The sequence below is a fragment of the Miniopterus natalensis genome, chromosome 15 (assembly GCF_054644295.1).
Source record: "Miniopterus natalensis isolate mMinNat1 chromosome 15, mMinNat1.hap1, whole genome shotgun sequence".
NCBI classification, from domain to species: Eukaryota; Metazoa; Chordata; class Mammalia; order Chiroptera; family Miniopteridae; genus Miniopterus; species Miniopterus natalensis.
The window spans coordinates 2,740,962-2,762,323 of record NC_142095.1 but is presented as its reverse complement, the minus strand read 5'-3'; the positions used below and the strand labels follow the sequence as shown (position 1 = coordinate 2,762,323).

General features: G+C 36.1%; 1 protein-coding gene across 1 annotated transcript in view; it reads left to right on the top strand.

Annotated features, from left to right (window-relative positions):
* The window catches only part of DOCK3 (dedicator of cytokinesis 3), a 164,362-nt gene that overhangs the window by 5,218 nt on the left and 137,782 nt on the right, over window positions 1-21,362 (top strand). Inside the window, exons 2-3 of the mRNA XM_087825076.1 lie at window positions 16,045-16,128; window positions 20,912-20,952. Coding sequence (XP_087681202.1) covers window positions 16,045-16,128; window positions 20,912-20,952 — 125 coding nt within the window. The remainder of the gene's footprint in view (window positions 1-16,044; window positions 16,129-20,911; window positions 20,953-21,362) is intronic.

Genomic DNA, 21,362 nt, shown 5'->3' with positions numbered 1-21,362 from the left:
CCCTCTTGACATATTTTGTGTGGAAAAACAAGGTTTGTTTTTGTTTTGTTTTTTCACATAAAGGCTCTGGGAACTTAAAAAATTTCATAGATACATTACCAAAATATTTTAGCTGTGGCCCAGGTACTTGCAGTTGATTTGCTATATCACTGTAAGGATAATTACTATGCTGGGAAATGTCATTCAGAAGCTTCCTGTTTTCCTGCTTATCTACAATGGAATATAATCCCAACCTCCTGCTTCCAATCTGTTCTTTCTTCAAAATTCATTCATGAGCTCTTGCACATTAATGAGTGAGAACCCAAATTGATGGAAGAATGAGTATGTGATAAATGCAGAGCAGTATAGTGTAGATTTAGTGTCATATCTCAAACATATGTGCATCTGGTCTTTGTTCAAATACATCTAGTCACGGTGCCCTCACCACTTTTTCAGACAGTCAATTTTATGGTTAGATAGCTATGATTAGAACATTCTTCCTTGTTGAATAAACTCCCTGTCATTTCTTACAAGTTTGTGTTCTGTGCCCACATATAACAGCCCTTCATTAATTCATAAAATTTTCGAATTGTAGGGGATCTTTGAGATAAGGTTTAAGCTCTAGAACTAAGTAAGGCTAGTTGACATAGCTAACATTCATTAAATGTTTACTCAGCACAGCACTTTCATGTTACAGCTCAGATTTGCTTTGTCAGCCTCATCTGCTGATCTACTTGTACTTTATATTTTAGCCAAACTGAACTTTCCCCAAGTCCTTGTGTCTGGACTTAATTATACAGTGCTGCCATGTGCCAGGACATTTGCTACCTCTTGTTATTTGTTGTATTAAGTCTTTATTCATATAATTCCTTCTACATGGGGTGCTTTTCCCCCATGTCTTCATCTCTCAGATTCTTTTCTACCTGTCAAGGCTCTTTTCATACAACATTATTTTTGTAAATCTTTTTCTAGACCTTTGACCATACTTTTATATTCTATGATACTTTGTACCTTACAGTGGTATATTTAATCCTGTTTCATTGGACTAATGTCTTTCTAACTTTTGACTGATATACAATACATTTAAAATTATCTCGTGTGTGTGTGTATACATACATATATACATATATGAAGAAGTTAAAAGTTTCGTGATGTAGTACTTACTGTGTACTCCGTACAGTATACTCTGATATTTTCTGTTCATTTCTATTTCATTAAAAAATATGCTGGCAACTCAATTGATTTTTTGACCCATGGTTAAAAAAACAACACTGCTTTAGGCTATAAACTTTTAGAACTATGGATTAAGTCATATTTATATTTGTATTGACAGACATAACTCAGTACCAGGCATGTAGAAGGTTTTAAACACACATTTGTAGCATCGAATTGGACATGTTTTGTTAATGTGGCATAAAGCCTGATTTTTGGAGACTTTTGAGGTTGCCATTTCACACTAATTACTTACATTGAATTCATAGCAATTAAACTCTAGTTTTTATTTCATATGAACTGAAGTCAGGCTAGATCTCCATCCTGAACTTGTACAATTGGTAATAAGCATAAGTGTAAAATTTGTTTCATTTCCATTACATTTCATTGAGGGGGAGTATATTTGGCTTGCCTCTTTTGGTCCTAAGTTGGGGAGGGGGCTTGATATATTTGGCGTATCCGTATAACCTCTCAAGTCTTTTTGAAGCTTGAGTTTGTGACCCCACATAGTACTATCTTTTCTTCGAACCTTTATCTACATAATTGATAAACCCGTCTTCTGTCTTTTTCAGGTGGCTGATAAAAATGTTGAGCAGAATCAGAAGGTATTTTATTATCTAGAGGACAGTGTCCAGTTTATAAACAAGTAGATTTTGCTTTGAATGCAGATTATCTGAATGACTATTGAATATTCCATGACAGTGGCAGCTGGGCTATTCTTTGGGAACCTGATAGTGTTTGGCATTAGGATGGGCTCTTTGCCGGACAGTGGTCTATAGGCAAGGAGGAAAAAAATGCTTCTAAGGGGTCTGTGTGGCCTGACTTTAAGTGTGGGGAGTAACAAGGAAATTTTAGCATCGAAAAGATGTTACGTCCATTTTCATCTTCATGTCTAGGAGGAAGGGTGGCACCAAGCGTCTCTTGGGTTTTATTTTGGACATTTCCTCCACATTCCCTGTACTGTAGATATGCTGGACAACTCACCCTTTTCCAGACAGGCCTAGGACTTTCTTACCTTTGTTGGTTTGCTCAGGTTATAATATGACAGCAATGCAATGACTGCCTTTCTGTGCCTGGAGAATGCCAGCTTAAAAAGCTCAAATGCCATCTCTTTGATGCCTTCCCCAGCTCTGTCCTGTATTAATAAGCACTGATTCTTACACCTATAGCAGTTGGACCAACTTCCAGTATGGCATTTACCCTTTTAGAGCATGCCTAATTGCATCTCTTTGCCTCAGGGGATTGAGCTTCTCCAGGACAAGGAACTTTGCCTTCCTGTTTGTAACCCTAGGGCCTATCACATAGTGAGTGATCAATAAATGCCTAATTAGGAGTCCAACCTAGTGAAGAGTTTTATTTTGCTTTGTTAATTCTTACAGTATTTTAAAAGGCAGGCTGTAAATCTAATGTTTGGCTATTAGAAATTTGTGACATCATGAATATACTTTTCCCCCCTTCGCTTTTTCCTTTCATGAGCCTGTTAGGAAGGTTTATTGCTGAGTTCAGATGACTGATTTTGGGTGGGAGCCTTAGGAGTCCAGTATGAATCCGTCTCACCTGGAGTTTCATAGTTATCACAACAATGATTCAGAAATCTTGTAGCAGGTAATAGGGATGCAATATGAACTCACCCTGACAGTACCTCTTTTATTTGACATCTTTGGGGAAGCTGTGTTTTGGTTGAGTGACTTTTCCAGAGAGCTCAAGGTTAAATCTTTAGAAGCACCAAGAAAAGATTCATTTTTTTTTTTTTTTTGGTTGGAATTTTTTTCTAAAATATAATGTATTCTAGTCTTCCCTGTATTGTGAATTCAATATGTTAAATATACTTGAGCTTTTTCCTTTTTCTGTGTAACATTTTCCCTCTGATTACATAAGATACAAATTCATTTTAGAAATGTTAAATATAGAAAAATACACAAAAAGGAAAAATAAGGTATATCTTACTTCTTTTTTTAAATATATCTTTATTGATTTCAGAGAGAGGAGGAGAGAGAGATAGAAACATCAGTGATGAGAGAGTCATTGATCAGCTGCAGCCCGCAACCCGGGCATGTGCCCTGACCAGGATTCAAACCCTGTTCGCCTGGATCCTAGGTTGACGCTCAGCCGCTGAGCCACACCTGGCTGGGCTATCTTATTTCTGTTATCTAGACATAACCCCTCTCAACATGTTAGTATATATTTCCAGTCTTTTTTTCTGTATATACATTTAAGTAGGCATTTAAAATAAACTTAGGACCATACTATATACATTGTCTTAAAATCTTCTGTTTTAAATCTATATACTGTCTGGAATTTTCTTATGCCTGGAATGTTCATTGTTTTAATGTCTGCTGTTCACAATATGGATGTACTATAATTTACCAAATCTCCTAGTTCTGAGCAGTTGGTTGTTTGAAATTAATTATTGTCAGGACAGTGACGGTACTTGTTTTTCTGCATCCGTGTCAGCATAAGGCATTAGTTCCTCCACAGGTTTTGCATTTTCAAAAAATTCAAAATTGTACATGCTTGAGAGGAATAAATCCCCAAGCACCACAGAAATAAAGTGTCCCGTACTACCAGTTCAACTTCTTGGGCATCAGTTGCTTAATTGAACCTTCCGATGATTTGATACTGTTGAAACAAGTGATTATGACACTAATACAGTGATACTTGTTTGCTTCCTTACTGAATTAGAAAATCACTAATTCCAGTTAGTGGTTCTCTTGTTTCTTCCTTTTCTAATCTGACTGTGGTGCTCTCAGGGAATTTTGAGGACTCTTTGACTCACTGCCAGTGTATTCTTTCTTTCTCTGTACATTTCTTTCTCTGTAGCTACTTCAAATATCACCCTTTTCTTTTTCCCACTTGCTAACCTCTCACTTGTGTTTGCTTCTCTCCCCAGCCACACATTTACAAGCTAGACCTCAATTGAACTTGTTAAAGGGAAACTGGATAATCAGCTGTGTGGCTCCTTTCCTCTCCGTTGAAGTGAGATTCATTGCCTTTATGATAGGCTCAGTTCTGTTAAAAGAACTTTCTTACTCATGGTCAAGGCTCGGCTCTGTAGGAATGCCTGTCTTGGAACAGAGGCAGTGCTGGGGGAGTGACAGAGCCTGATGCAGAGCTGTTCTGTGCAGAGGGCAGTGTCCTCTCCAGGTGGGTGCATGTAGACACGGAGTCTGGCACTGCTGCATCCATCCTGTTGTCATGAGGAAAGCCGGGAAGGAAGGGGTTTTGTTTTACTTTCTGGTATGGGAAAGGGACGATGCACTTAGGGGTGCTTATAGCACTATGGATGGAGAGAGGAAACCTTTTGAAAAGAAAGTCTTTTGGTACATTTAGACATACTGAAGCGTCTAAGCTCTAATAAGGCAGTGTTATAGAACTATAGGTAATGATACTGTGGTTGTTCCACAGAGCACTTAACTGTTTTTATTGATTTGCTTTCTCAGAAATTGTAGCAGATTTCTGTGTTGGATATGTAATCTGTTTTAATTGGTTAATTCTTCACCTTGATATTTAAAAATTGTTTTTATTATGGTAAAATATACATAAAATGTTTCAAAGGGAATCAGGATGAAGGCTGGCAGTCTCAAACAGCCTGATCCCGAAGGCTGTAGTGCCAAAACAAGTACTCGCAAATAAAGTACTTGCTCTTTAACAGAAAAGGGCAAAGCCTTAAACAGGTCCCAAATAGATTCCAGAGAGATTCAAAATACAAAGAGTGGAAGCTCAGATCCAGGAGAAAACTTACCCTCAAGCTCCAGGGTCGGAGAGAAAACAGAGAGCTCAGTGGGCTCCTTGGATGCCTCACCTGTTTGCTCACCAGCCTCGGAGCTGTTGGGGGTCTTCTCTGGATATTTGTACTGGCCACCAAATATGTTGACCTTAAACAAAAGCCAGATATTTCTCCAGTAAGATGGGTTTATTTGGGAACAACAAGGAATTGCAACCAGGAACATGTGCAACAATGTGGGTCATGTACAAGTTCACTAAAACAAAAAAGAGGAAGATCTTTTATAGAGGGGAAAAGAAGTTGGAAAGGACTATTATAAAGTTTCCCTTGGTGTGCTTCTCAATTGACACAGGGCATGAGAGCTCCCCATTCTGGCCTCCCTACTTTAAATGAGGTTTCTGTTATTATTATTACTACTATTACTACTACTATTACAGTTTCTTTCAACAGTGTCTTGTAATTTTCAGTGTACAAGGCTGTCACCTTTTTAGTTAAATTTATACCAAGTATTTTATTTTTATGGTGCTGTTGTAAATGGAATGGTTTTCTTAATTTTTTCATATTGTTCATTATTAGTGTATAGAAATACAACGATTTTTGTATGTTAATTTTACATCCTGTAACTGTTGAATTCCTCTGTTCTAATGCTTGGTGTGTGTTTTTTGTAGGGGGGGGAGTATGGATTCTTTCAAGTTTTTTACATAAAAGATCATGTCACCTGTGAAGAGATAATTTTACTTCTGCTTTTCTAATTTGGATGCCTTTTGTTTCTTTTTCTTGCCTAATTGCTCTGGCTGGAACTTGTAGCACTATGTTGAATAGGTAAAAGCAGGCAACCTTGTCTTGTTCCTGATCTTTGGGGAGAAGCTTTCAGTATTTTGCCATTGAGTATGATGCTAGCTGTAGATTTTTCATACTCACTTTTTCTTCCCTCATCGCAAGATTAGTTTCCATTTCACTTAGCCCAGGCTACTACTTGTTAATGGCCCTGCTTTGTGTATTTGTATTTGTAAAAGTATGTTTCATGTGAATCTGGACATTTGATTTCTTCCTTTCCTCAATATTCTTGCCCCATTTTGCTGGTAGTTCTGTGTTCTTCTCTAATCCTGATTTATTCTTTCTTACCATATTAGTTGATACTCAAGGTCAAGATACTAAAAACTTTATTTATATAATTTTAAAGAATAATTTAAAATTGCACAAGTTAACATGTTGTTATTGTAGGAAAAATAGCAAGAAGAGATGAATAAAAAGAAAAAAAATTTACTTAGCCCAGATCTCACCACCCAGAGATATTTATTTTATGGTTCTTCCCAGAATCTCCTAATTAAATGAAAATTATTTGGAAGTTGAACATCAAGATAAGTTATTTTAAGTCATTTTAATGTTCTTAAGTCAACACATTGGAGTGGTTCTCACTTTCACTTAGAGATGTTCTAGTTGGATATTCTCTAATTCTTTGTTTCACAGAGACTGTGTAGTTAAAATGAATTCCAATGTTGGGTGAAAGGAACTCATACTGTTGTAGTGGTTGGCATTTCAAACATTCAATATGAAGATATAAATTTATAGAAATTGTTGAAGAACAATTCAGCCCTGAAAATACAGAAATTGAAATGATTTTTAGTTATTAAGAAAGAGGCAGAGTATTGAGATTACATGCTACAAAGATTGAGAAGATGATATCAACTATATTGACCATAGATGGAAAGGGAAGTTGAATTTTGTTTCTTGGCAAGAGTGGAAGAAGTTTTTTTTGAGGTAATTAAAAATATACTAGTAACATGAAGTTAAAAAAAGTCTAACTGGAAAGTTAAGATACCTCATTGAATTCTTTTATTGATTCAGAAGACATTTATTGAAGATCTGTTACGTTTAAAGGCTCTGGGGAACAAAGAAGGAAACAGGAAGGTAGTATCTACTTTCAAGATCCTTAATCCAGAGGATTGTGAAAATTAGATTTGGGCAGTTTTATTTTATGATGATGGTAATTGAAACAGTGCTAGTTGACAATAATTTTTATTTTTTATTTTTTTAAACATTTTAAATATATTTTTATTGTTTTCAGAGAGAGGAAGGGAGAGGGAGAGGAAGAGATAGAAACGTCAAGGATGAGAGAGTTCTCATTGATCAGTTGCCTCCTGCACGCCCCCCACTGGGGATTGAGCCCGCAACTCAGGCATGTGCCCTGACTGTGAATGGAACACGATCTCCTGGATCCTAGGTCGATGCTCAACCGCTGAGCCATGCCTGGCCTGGCGACAGTTTTTAGCTAAGAATTATATATTCATGGAATTTTAGGCCTAGGAGGTACCAAAATGATATAACTCAACCTTCTTGTTTTTCACATGGGACTACCAAGGTCAGAGACATGTAGTGCCTGGCTCAGGGTCACACAGTTTGACTATTTGGGTTTTGAATTCAGATCTGATTCCCTGTACAGGGCTTTTTCTCCTGTCATTAAAGCTTGGATAGAACCACCACAAGATAGGAATCAGTTTAGAAACTCTATCAGATGCTTACCATGTGGATTCAATGAAGGAAACAAAACATATTCTTGTTCTTGAGTTTATCTGAAGAACTCTTTCACTTATAACTAATACAAATCCATTTTAGACTGAAGAAGAAGAAGGGAGAATTTATTGGTTCATGTAACCAGAAAAGGTGTGAATGGGTCTGGCCTCAGGTTAGAATAGGATCAGGGCCTCAAGACATTAGGACCTCTATGTCTTCATCTTACATTTCAGCATGTATCTATGTGTTGGACTCTTTTTTGCAGTTTTAGATGTACTCCTTTCATTACTGGGGGACAACTCTTGGAATCTCTTGGGTTACATCTTTACAGCTTATGATAGAACAGGAAAGAGCTATTTCCTGTAGGGAAGACTTCAGGGAATGAATAGTATGGCCCAGTCTACTTCATTTTACATGTCCACCTGTGGTTGAGGGTGTCTGACTGACAGCCCCATTGAAATCATGTGGAGTAGGGGAGGATTAGGCATGCTGGGCACACAGAATAGTAAGGAGATAAGACTACCTGATGCACATAAACACCGTGCACACAAAGCTATAGTAAATGTCAAACGTGGTAGAAGGAGACTGTGCCATGAGTTCAGAGCCTGGTGGCACCAAGAAAGATTCCTAAGGGTGAAAGAACTGAGTCCTGATGAGTCAGTAGGGTTTTGGTGAGTGAAGGGGAAGTGTGGGATGAGATTCAGGCAGTATGAAGAAGTGAGGTATAGATTGGAGACTTGTGCAAGGTGTTTTTGGAGACCCGTTTATAGACCAAGTCCTGTGACATTGGGAGATTGGGAAGATAGGTTTGGCTGAGAGTGTGAAGGGCCGGCCTTGAGTGTCAGAGTAAGGAATCTAGCCCTTATTCTGTGGGCAGTGGAGAGCTATTAAAACATTTTGCTCAAGGGACAAAGGTATTTTAGGAAGGTAAATTGAGCATCCTAAGAGTGCTTTTAGATTTAGAGAAACTAGATAAAAGAATAATGGAATTTATTTTCAGAGGAACTAGGCAATACTGTTCCTAACATGGAAAACCTATAATGATTGTGAACAAATCACTTAGCTATCTTCTATTTGCCTCTTCAGTAAAATAAATACACTTATCTTTCCTCACATGAAATCAGAATTTATATATAATTTTACTAAGAAAATATTACGTGGTAGTCAGCATTATTGCTTTCTAAATGACTTTATTAGCTTTGATACATAAGAGAGTGTATTTTTCTCTGTGGTATTTGGAGATTGAAAGTTGGAAATAGATTATTGATTGAGGAAATGACAGTTACATTTTATTAGTTCATAAAGTAAATGGAATTAATGCCTTGGGCTGCATTTTCTTTTAAGTTTGATATTTCAATTAGTTAAATGACAGAAACAAGTTCTGAAACTAAACTTTAGTGCTATGTGTTAATATTCTTTTTCCTTCTAGTCTTATGATTTTTTTATTACTAAAAATTCTCAAAAGTGCCCTTGTAACTGAGATTTTTGACACCTCTACCCTAAAACAGTGCTAGGACTGCTATGTGCACTGCTTGTGCTCCTGGGTTTCAAATTCTTGGAAAGATCTTTCAACTCTTCTTTGTGCATCTTTCCCAAATAATGCATTGTCTCTGTGGCCAGGATGTTATTAGTGTATAGAAATGCAACTGTTTTTTGTATGTTGATTTTGTGTCTTGTGACTTTACTGAATTTGGTGATTAGTTTTAATAGTTGTTTTTTAAATCCTCACCCAAGGATATTTGTTCCATTGATTTTTAGAGAGAGAGGGAGAAATAGAGGGAGAGAGAGAAACAACCATGTGAGACAGACACATTGATTGGTTGCCTTCCACATGTGCCTCCACTGGGATTGAACCCACAACCCAGGTATGTGCCCTTGACCAAGAATCAAACCCGTGACCCTTCGGTCCTTGGGCTGACGCTCTAATCACTGAGCCACACCAGCCAGGGCTTTAATAGTTTTTTCATGAGTGTTTAGGGTTTTCTATATATAATATCATGACATTTGCAAATAGAGACAGTTTTACTTCTTCCTTTCTGATTTGGATTCCTTTTTTCTGGTTTCAGTTTCTGTGCTTTTATTTTTTTAGTTTATCTTTATTGTTGAAAGTATTACAGATGTCCCTACCCCCCCCCCCCCCCGCCCATTGATCCCTTCCAACCAGCATCCACTCCCACTTCTCCCCTTCTTTTTCTTGCCTAATTGCTTTGGCTAGGAATTCCAATTTATGTTGATAAAAGTGGTGAGAGTGGGCATCATTCTCTTGTTCTTGTTCTTAGAGGAAAAACTTTCACCTTTTCACCATTAAGTATGATGTTACCTGTTATTTGTCATATGTGGTTTTTATAATGTTGATGTATGTTTCGTCCATACCCACTTGTTTGTCGAATGCTTTTCTGCATCTATTGAGATGATCATATCATGTTTGTCCATTTTGCTAATGTGTATTTTGTTGATTGATTTGTAGGTGTTGAAGCATCCTTGCATGCCTGGAATAAATGCCACTTGATCATGGTGTATGTCATTTTTTTGATGGGATCATTTGTAGCATAAAAGTTTTAAATTTTGCTGAAGCTTAACTTAAGCTTAGAAGTAAGTTAAAATTCACAATAGCAAGGATACAGCCCTACAATTACTGGACATATGAAGCAACAAGACAGAGAAGAAATAAACCAAATGTGGCCGTAGATGAGTCATGTTGGAACTAGCAAATAAAATTTTAAAGTGAAATTGAAACTGTCTTCACTGAAGTTTAACAAAGTATTCTTAAATAAGTAAAAAGATATTTTAGCACAGTAAGATAAATAGAATACAACCAAATAGAAAGTCTAAAAGTGAAAAATACAGTATTGGAAACATACAATTTACTTGTTGGATATAACAGCCTTTTTTTCTCAAGGCAAAATTAACCTTAAATGTGTCAGAGATTTAAGAACTAAAACTATTATGTTTCTGGAAGAAAATAAAGAAGAATATCTTTTTGACATTGGGTTAGACAAAGATTTCCTAAATAGGACCCAAATGGCACAAACTATAAAAGGAAAAGTTTGACAAAATGTACTTAAAAAAATTAAAAACTTTTACTTTTCAAAAAACAGTAAATAAAATTAAAAGGCAACCACAGTCCTGCAGAAAATATTTGTAAAACATATGGCAAATGACTTGTAATCTCAAAACTCAGTAATAAGATAATAAAAGAATGGGCGAAAGATTTGAACAGAGCCTTTACAAAAGAAGACAATCCAGTGGGCAATGAGCTGAGGCATTGGTATTGAATTTGTCCCACATCTACATCACCCAGTGCTCACTTTGGGACTTGGGTGAATAAACAAAGTGTGGTATGGCCATAAAGTGGAGTATTGCTACCCAATAATTAAAAGGAATAAACTGTTGATGCATGCAACAATTTGTATGACTTTCAAAGGGGTTATGCTGAGTGAATGGAGTTAATCATAAAGGTTAGAAACATATGATTTCATTTTCATGACACTGCCCCAAGACAAAACTATAATGATGGAAAAACCAATCAGCGATTGCCATGGGTAGAGATGGGGAAGGTGTGATTCTCAAGACACAGCATGAGGGAGGTTTTTTGCCAGAGTGACAGAACTATTATGAATGTTGTTTGTGGTGGTGGTAACACAAATCTATGCATGTGCTGAAATTCATAGAACTATACACTGAAAGAAAAAAATCAACTTATAATTTAAAAATAAATGAAAGTCTAAGAATCAACAGAGTTGTGTGTAGCTCTAATATATTGTATTTTATTAATCCATTTCCTGTCAGTTGATACTTATATTTTCCCTCTGTTTAGTTATTAAGAACAGTATTGTTATGAATCTTCTCATGTTGCATCCTGGCATACATGTGTATTTTTCTTAGGGTATGCGAGTAGCAGAAGAATTGCTGAATTTTATCACATGCACAGTTCAGTTTGAGAAGATAATGCCAAATTGCCTTCCAAAGTGATTTTAGTTTATGTTTTTTCCTACTGTGCATGTCTGAAAATGTCTTCATTTTATCCTAATTCTTTAGAAATCATTTTCCTTTAGCATTTTTATGGCATTGTTCCATTGTCTTCTGGCTTGCAGTGTTAGTATTAAAAAGTCTGTGATTCCTGATCTTTTGGGTGCAATCTATTTCTCTGTTTGGAATCTTATTAATAGAGCCATAATTTCCCCAGGGTTCTGAGATTTTACAATATGTTCACAAATTTCACAATATGTCCTTTAGTGTGAGTTTGTTTTCATTCAATATATTGGGTCCTTGGGGGCTCTTTCCATTAATACTAAATGAATAGCATGGGAATGCCTGAAGGGTAAAAAGTTTTGGATACCAGAATTCTGAGAGCCCAGAGTTGGACGAGGACTGGAGTTTTTTCTGTGTACACATAATCCTATTTTACACTTTTCCCTAGTCCTCAGATATACCTGTGTTACCCAATCCAGATTAAAAATCCATTTGCTTTTCCAGAGAATAAACTTCCAGTCATTTTCCTGAGTTGAGGAAAAGAGGATACACTGAGATATGGATTGGAGGAGGTGATTTTAATAATCTAAATGCTGTTTTAGACACTTTGAAATCAGTCCTTTCTGATTTTAGCATCTCCCCTGAACTACTCCTTGCCTCCTTCCCGCCACTTTCAGAGTTACCCATTACTGCCAATTCTGTTTTTTAAATCTTCACTTGAGGCTATGCTTATTGATTTTTAGAGGTGGGGGGGGGAGAGAGAGAGAGAAACATTGATGTGAGAGAACGTCAATTGGTTACCTTCTGTAGGTGCCCCAACTGGGGATTGAATCTGCAACCTAGATATGTGCCCTGACCGGGAATCAAACCCACAACCTTTCGGTATACAGGACAATGGTTCAACCAACTGAGCCACACCAGCCAGGACCCATTACTGCCAAGTCTTGGTTTTGAGTTGTAAATTAGGTTGATTCTTTCTGTTATTGCAGCAATTTTCAACCAGTGTACTACAAGAATTTTTCAACACACAGTACTTGACTATTTAGTCAGGGGCACTGACCTCTTTTCCCTTAGATTGTCAAATAAAAAAATGACAACAGCCAACACAGCAGTAGCCATCCAGTGTGAATGAATCAAAATTATACCTATTTTTTTTTGTCAGATCTGCAAAAAGCATATTTTTTGGTTTGCTGTAGAATTTTAGTAATTAGCTTATGTGTGCCATGAGATGAAAAAGGTTGAAAGTTGCTGTACTATTGGTATGAGTTTAACTTTCTTAGACTTGCCCATCTGTTTTTCAGCTTTTAAACTTACTTAGGTTTTGTTTCCTTTCTCATTTTCTTCATCCTGTGGGCTATAGGTTTAAAAATAAAACAAAATTTAAACTGTGGTGTTAGTTAGATTTTAGGAGGGAGGCAAATTAGATGCTTGTATTTGGCTAGCTTCCTTTGGAATTTAAATTTTCAAATTTTATGGCCCAACTATATATTAGAGCAGAGAAAGCGATGATTTTTAACTTCTCCAACCTAGCAAGCCCAGTTAATTCATCAAGGAATTTGTTCTCAGATATTGGGAGGCTTCATATTAATACCAGTGTAGTGGAGCGTCCGAAGCGGTTTTCCCTGTAAATAATCTTCATGAAGCCCTAGTTTTTGAATGCTTGACCCAGGAATTTAAGACCAAGAGTGCTAAGTGCTTGCAATATGTTAAGAAATCAGTGGCTGTTTTCCATAGATGTCAGTGAACTTAGTGCATGTTTCTTGGAGTGGCCACAGCTTTCATCAAATTCTCAGGCAAATTTTCTCTTCTTTAGGCATGAAGTTAGGTTTTAAAGTGAAGTGATTTAGGGGCTTTATCGTATTTTCTATCATAGGTGAAGATTCACCCTTTGAATCCCAGTATTTTGTCAGTGATTGCCTTTTATGCAGTCAGTTATAATGAGGGATTGTTTCCAAATCACAATAGAAATGGTAGAGTTGTTTTTTCTTTTTGCCATAAATAAAGTACCACTTTATTTTTATTACTTGTTTTTATCTACTGTGCCTAATGAGCCTGGTTTGTGTTAATTTTTCTAGGTTTGAGACTTAGCATCAGTAGTCTTCAATTATCATTTTTCAGATCTCAGTGTATGGTTGCTAAGTTTTTTAAAAAATCATATTATTTTGTACTTCCAAGCAGAAACAATTCTCTGTAATTATGCTACTGTATAATGACAGTTTTCCAGCTAAATAAACATCATGTTGAGATTGTGTACTAACTTTTCGAGTCATCATCTTTCATGGCCAAATTTTGTGTGCCTTAAACCAGAATTCCTTTGCTATCCATTTACTCCCTGGATGTGTCACTCCGTCATCCAGATCAAGGAATGCAAATTAATTTCATTATTAGGCCTAGCAAAACTTAATTAAGAAGACAAATCTACTCTAAAAGATCATGTATTGCAAAGGCAAACACATTATTTTTGTATGAGTTCCATTTTGTTTTGCCTTTTATTGGTATGGACAACACAAAAATAACTATTGTTCAGATCGTTTCTTATTTAATGTAATTATTTTAGGATTAATTAAAATAGCAGTGCAGCCCTGGCCAGGTGGCTCAGTTGGTTAGAGCATTGTCCCGTACACCAAAAAGTTGCAGGTTCGATTCCTGGTACCTAGGTTTTGCGTTTGACCCCTCTTCGGGCGTGTACAGAAGGTAGCTGATTAATGTTTCTCTCTCACATCAGTGTTTCTCTCTCTCTCTAAGCTCTGGCAACAATCACCTGAGGATATGTTTTCATGATTTTTAGAGAGGAAGGGTCAGGATTAAAAAAAAAGAGCAGTGCAATAATGCTTCAAATGAAGACTCTTTTGATACATATTTTTAAACCTAGAAGTAAGAAAAACCATAAAATATGTAAGGGGCTGGTAATATTTTTGTGGGTTTCTAAAGCAGGACTAGGGTGACAATGAGGGATACTTGTTTGATTAAAATTATTTTTAAGGGAAAAAAGTCCTTGATGTAATTTTTTTCATGTGTCCTTGGACCTGTAATGTGATTGTGTCCAGGGCTTAAAGAGTTGACTTTTAACAATTTATTATTTATTTATATTTTTTTGCTAATCTTCACCTGAGGATATTTTTTCTATTGGTGTCCATTGATTTTTAGAGAGAGTGGAAGGGAGGGAAAAGGGAAGGGAGAGGGAGAGTGGGGGGAGAGAGAGACAAAAACATTGATGTGAGAGGGACACATGAATTGGTTGCCTCCTGCATGTGCCCCAACTGGGGCTGCAGATCCCGAACCTGCAACCCAGGTATGTGCTCTTGACCCGGAATTGAACCCAGAACCCTTCAGTGTGTGGGCCAACACTCTAACCACTGAGCCATACAGGCTAGGGCAAGATAGATAGTAAATATTTTAAACTTATAGGCCAAGAGGCAAAATTGTACAGTTTATGTAGAGGTACTTATACGATGAGAAAAGAAACAAGTTGGTACACATTTTATTGATGAAATTCAAAATATAGTAACTGAGTACAAATTTTTTGGTTATATACATTTAATAATAATAAATTTTTTGATTAACATTTTGTTTAATTGGTGTTCAGTGTTAATGTTCCCTATTATTAAAATCAGTTGCAATTTTTCATCTGTTAATGCTGATCTGTAATGAGATTTTATCTTTGTTTTCTTTTTAAATTCTCACTGGAGGATATATTTTTCCAGTGATTTTTTTTAGATAGAGTGGAAGGGAAGGAGGGAGGAAGAGAGGCAGGGAGAGAGAACATCCATTCGAGAGAGACACACGTTAATTGGTTGCCTCCTGCACAAGCCCTGACCCAGCTGGGTATCAAACTTGCAACCCAGATCTGTGCCCATGACTGGGAATTGAACCTGTGAACCTTCAGTGCTAGGGCCAGTGCTCTGACCACTGAGCAACACTGGCCATGGCTGTTTTTAATGTTTTGATTGCTGATATTGATAATATTTTTCCTGATCAGTCTTGCTTAGGTGCCTAACAATGTTAGTGTTTTCAAAGAATCAGTTTTCAATTACAAGTCTTGATGTATGGTAATATAAGTCCTCCAATATTTATAAGGCTGTTCTTGGTTCTTTGTACTCTTATATAAATTTTAGAATCAATTTATTAATTTTCTAAAAAAGACATGGGGTTTTGATTGGTATCTGCAGATTTTCTGTTATACATTTGCTTTTTATTTCATTAATTTGTTTCCATTTTTATTATGGGGATTCTGTTTCTCAAAGCATGATCATACTGATTTGGTGAATCTTTATAAAAATACCTATTTATAGTAGATAACAAATTTCTGGTGTCAGTATTTTCTTAAGTGATACAAACTTGCCCCAAAAGGATAGACAGATCATGCTGAGAGGGATGAGAGAGATTGTTTACAGAAGTGTTTTCACGTACATACACTCACCACTCAGGAATAGTAATTTTGCTAAAATGTACTTCAGTGTCCTGATCTATTTAACATTACCTTTCAAAATATTGATTCCATTGAAAGGGGCTTACATATTTGGGAGGTGAATTAGTGAAGAAAGGGGAATATATATTTAAGAAAATTCAGTCTTCATTTCAGGGACTCTGACCCAGTCTCAGCATTTAAGATGCTAATTGATATTGTTATCCTTGTTTTCTAGTGATATGCAGTTTCCGAGCATCGGTTCCTCAAGGCTTGGTGTTAGAAATAGGAGAAACGGTCCAGATTCTTGAAAAATGTGAAGGTAAGCATGGCCCTATAAAGAGTACAAATAATGATCACTTTGGGCAGTATTATATACATTTATTTTATATAATAGTATATATAATAACATTATAAGCAATCATTTTGAAGCTGTAATTAACTACATTATAATATACTATTATAAAATCCTCCCTGATCTTTGTTCGTCATAGAGGTATGAGCTATTTTCATATAACTGTTAGTATTAGTGTCTTTTGCCAAGAGAGTATCTGATATTGTTGTGGGTAGTAACAATTCACCCATTTTCCTTTCTGTATTTAAAAATGTTTTAATTTATTTTATTCATTTTATTGAATTTATTGAGGTGACACTGGTTAACAAAATTATGCAAGTTTCAGGTGCACGGTTCTACAACACATCATCTGTACACTGTACTGTGTGTTCACCATCCCAAGTCAAGTCACCGTCCATCACCATTTATCCCCCCATGCTCTCCTCCCCCCAGCAGTCACCACACTGTTGTCCGTGTCCATGAGTTTTTTCTCTCTTTTTTTCTTTTTTGCTCAATCCTTCCACCCCACCCCTGATTGGCAGACTGCCCTCTATCTATAAGTCTGTCACTATTTTGCTTATTAGTTCATTTTGTTGATTAGATTCTACATGTGAGTGAGATCATAAGGTAATTGTCTTTCTTTGACTGGCTTATTTTCCTTAGCATAATGCTCTTCAGGTCCATCCTGCCTGTCGCAAAGGGTAAGATTTCCTTCTTTTTTATGGCCAAGAAGTATTTACATTGTGTAAATGTATCACAGCTTTTTTATCTACTCATCTACTGATGGGCATTTGGGCTGCTTTCAAATTGTGCCTGTTGTAAATAGTGCTGCAATGAACATAGGGGTGTATATATATTTTTGAATTAGTGTTTTGGGTTTCTTCAGATAAATTCTCAGAAGTGGAATTGCTGGGTCATAAGGCGGTTCCATTTTTAATTTTTTGAGGTAACTCTATACTGTTTTCCACAGTGGCTGCACCAATCTTCATTCTGCCAACAGTGCACGAGGGTTGCCTTTTCTCCACATCCTTGCCAACACTTGTTTGTTGATTTATTAATGATAGCCATTCTGATAGGTGTGAGGTGATAGATCCTTGTGGTTTTAATTGTATTTCTCTGATGATTAGTGATGTTGAGCATCTGTTGGCCATCTGTATGTCTTCTTTGGAGAAGTGTCTTCAGGTCCTCTGCCAATTTTTTTAATTGGATTGTTTTTTTGGTGTTGAGTTTTATAAGTTCTTTATAAATTTTGGGTATTAACCCCTTATCAAATGTATCATTGGCGAATATGTTTTCCTATTCAGTGAGTTGCCTTTTAACTTTGTTGATGGTTTCCTTTGCTGTGCAAAAACTTTTTACTTTGACGTAGTCCCATTTGTTTCCTTTTTCTTTTGTTTCCTTTGCCCGAGGAGATATATCAGAAAAAATATTGCTATGAGAAATGTCCAAGATTTTACTGCCTATATTTTCTTCTAGGATATTTATGGTTTCATGTCTCACATTTTTTAAGTTTTTAATCCATTTTGAGCTTATTCTTGTGTGTGGTCCAGTTTCATCTTTTTGCACATATTTCCAGTATTTTCAACACCATGTATTGAATAGACTATCTTTATCTCATTGTATGTTTTTGTCTCCTTTGTCAAATATTAATTGACTGTATAGCGTGGGTTTATTTCTGGGCTCTCTGTTCTGTTCCACTGATCTATATGTCTTTTTATGCTAGTGCCATGCTGTTTCGATTACTGTGTCTTTGTTAGTATAGCTTGATATCAGGTATCATAATTCCTTCAACTTTGTTCTTTTTCAAGACTGCTGTTGCTATTTGCGGTCTTTTGTGGTTGCATATAAATTTTTGGAAGATTTGTTCTAGTTCTGTGAAATATGCCATTGGTATCTTGCTAGGACTTATGTTGAATCTTTAGTTTGCTTTGGGTAGTACAGACATTTTAATGATGTTAATTCCTCCTATCCATGAACATGGTATGTGCTTGCACTTATTTGTATCTTCTTCAGTTTCTTTCTTCAGTGTCTTATAGTTTTTTGAGTACAGGTCTTTTACATCCTTGGTTAACTTTATTCCTAGATATTTTATTTCTTTTGAAGCAATTGTGAATGGGATTGTTTTCTTAGTTCCTCTTTCTGATAGTTTATTATTGGTATATAAAAATGCAACTGATTTCTGGATATTTATTTTGTATTTTGTTACTTTACTGTATTCATTTATTAGTTTTAGTAGTTTTTGGTGGAATCTTTAGAATTCTCTGTATATAGTATCATGTCACCTGCAAATAATGACCGTTTTACTTCTTCCTTTTCCTTTTGGATGACTTTCATTTCTTCTTCTTCTGATATGATGGCTGTGACATGGACTTTCAGTGCTATGTTGAATAAGAGTGGTGAAAGTGGACAGCCCTGTCTTGTTCCCAAATGTAAGGGAAATGCTGTAGTTTTCATCCTTTGAGTAGATGTTGGCCTGTGGGTTTGTGATATTGGCCCTTATTATGTTGAGGTATGTTCTGTCTATTTCCACTTGGCTGAGAGCTTTTATCATAAATGGGTGCTGGATTTTATCAAATGCTTTTTCCGCATCTATTGATTTGATCATGTGGTTTTTATCCTTCATTTTGTTTATGTGATGTATCACATTTATTGATTTGCTGATATTGTTCCAACCTTACATCCGCAGAATAAATCCCTTGTGATCATGGAGTATGATCTTTTTACTGTATTGCTAGATCGGTTTGCTCATATTCTGTTGAGGATTTGTACTTGTCATCTACCTGTCTCTGCTTCCTAGGCAGCCATTATCCTGGGTTTGGGGTGGGGGTAAATAAATTTGCATTTTTTTCTTCTGTCAGGGAAGAATATGTTACACCTTTGAAATAAAAAGTTTGAAACCTGTTGTTGGAAGGGAACTTTGTGTTGGACTGCATTTGGTGCTTTTGATCTGGCTTGATTGGTTTGCACCCAGAATCTTTATAAATGACTCCTGACTGTTCACTGTCACATGTCCTGATCTATATAGAGGCTTCATTCTTTTGGTTTAACACTGCTGACACTGTTCTGCAGCCCCTCTGTCAGGAGCAATTGTGGTAGCACTGTTGTCTCTTTTTGGTAGTATAGCCTCACTTACATTGGGTAACTTACATTTCACAATCTAAATAATAATGTGTATTTAACAGGCTATTCTGCAGTGTTTGATATTATAAATATGAAAACATCTAGCACAGAACATGACACAGGTGACTACTATTTTTTGTCTACATTTTAAAGAATCATAGCTTTCAGGTAAGTTAATCTGTAATATAAATATGTATGCACAAAATCCAGACTATTTTAGCAAACAGCCTTTTTTCTTAATGTGTATTTCCCTTCTTAACTGATTGCTTTTCTAACCTAATGAGATTAAATTTTTAAGAAAGTTTCCTTAAAAAAAAATCAGGTTTGAAGTACTTTTTAAATACATAAAGTGTATTTGACACGGAAGGTGTAATCCAGATTGACAGATGTAAACCCTATACCTATCTCATTCCATTCACACTGTAAGTACTTAAGTAGTAGACAGTAAGCACACATACACAGTAGTGTGCTGCTTTCCTAATTCTCTGACAATTATCTGGTATTCTCAGTTTCTTTTATTTTTTTTTGGTACATTAATTACTTTTAAACAGTGTATAATGTTTATCTGAATTTTATTGTCTTTGAAAGTACAGTTAATTTTTACTGTCTTTCTAAGATCTGCAATTTGGTTTTTGCTCTTCAGTCTAATGTGGTTATATTTTGTGTAAAAATCTAATTTTTATATTTTTATCTTCTTTGTGTACTAATTGCTTAAATAGAATGCAGTTTGCATAACTTTTTCGCCGTTGTTGTTTTTAATCCTCACCCGAGGATATTTTTTCCATTGCTTTTCAGAGAGAGGAAGGGAGAGAGAGACAACAGTGTGAGAGACACATTGATTGGCTGCCTTCCACTCGTGCCCTGACTGGGGCCAGGGACCGAGCCACAACCAAGGTACATGCCCTTGGCTGGAATTGAACCCAGGACCCTTCAGTCCGCCATCTGACCCTCTAACCACTGAGCCAGACTGGCTAGGGCTGCATAACTCTTTTTTAAAAAGTTTATTTATATATTTTTTGTTAATCCTCACCTGAGGATGTTTTCCCATTGCTTTTAGATAGGGAGCGAGGGGAGGGGAGAGAGAGAGACACACATCGATTGGTTGCCTCCCGCATGCACCTCAACCAGGGCTGGGGATCAAACCGGCAACCCAGGTACATGCCCTTGACCAGGAATCAAACCTGAGACCCTTTGGTGTGTGGGCTGATGCTCTAACCACTGACCCACACCAGCCAGGGTCAATTTGTATAACTCTTAAATTCTAAAATATTTATTGATTTCTGTTTATTGCGGCATTATTTACAATAGCCAAGGTTTAGAAGCACCCAAGTGTCCATCAGTAGATGAGTAGATAAAAAGCTGTGGTACATTTATACAGTGGAATACTACTTGGCTGGGGAAAAAAAGGAAATCTTACCTTTTGTGACAGAATAGATGGACCTAGGGATTTGTGCTTTTTGAAGAAAATTAGGCATGTTGTATTTATTGTAAGACTGTTCCTTCTGGAGTAAACTAATACTAATGAAGGCACAGTTAATGTGCCTTATTAGAAATGTTTGCATTAATTAATTTTTTCTAACAATACTCATTTTATGTCTCACAGAAAATGACAACAACATGATTTTAATATCCTTTGTATGCCTCCTTTTAGGTTGGTATAGAGGAGTTTCAACAAAGAAGCCAAATGTAAAGGTAATGAGTAATTTTGTTACCTTTTCTAATATAGGAAGCTGCCTAGTATGTTTGTTTTATTTAAAACAATTCTTACTTGCCCTTTTAAAATTCTTTTACAGTAGCTACACTCATTTCTTCCTTTACAAAACTGTATCAGTCTCTGCCCTGTCTCAGCAATGTTAGAATGGTGTTTTTTTTAAAGGACAGAAAATACATGTATGGTCATAGCTGAAAAGTTTACTTTGGAAAAGCCTATTAGGACATTTAATATTTTTTCCTTCAAATATTGGCAAAACTAAATTGACTTATTCTTAGGTCCAGTTTTGTGGAGTCATGTGGTCAGTTAGATGAATTGTTTTTGGTAAAATACAAAATGAAAAAATATTCTAATAATATTAAATTAGATATCTTTGTTGATTATAACATTC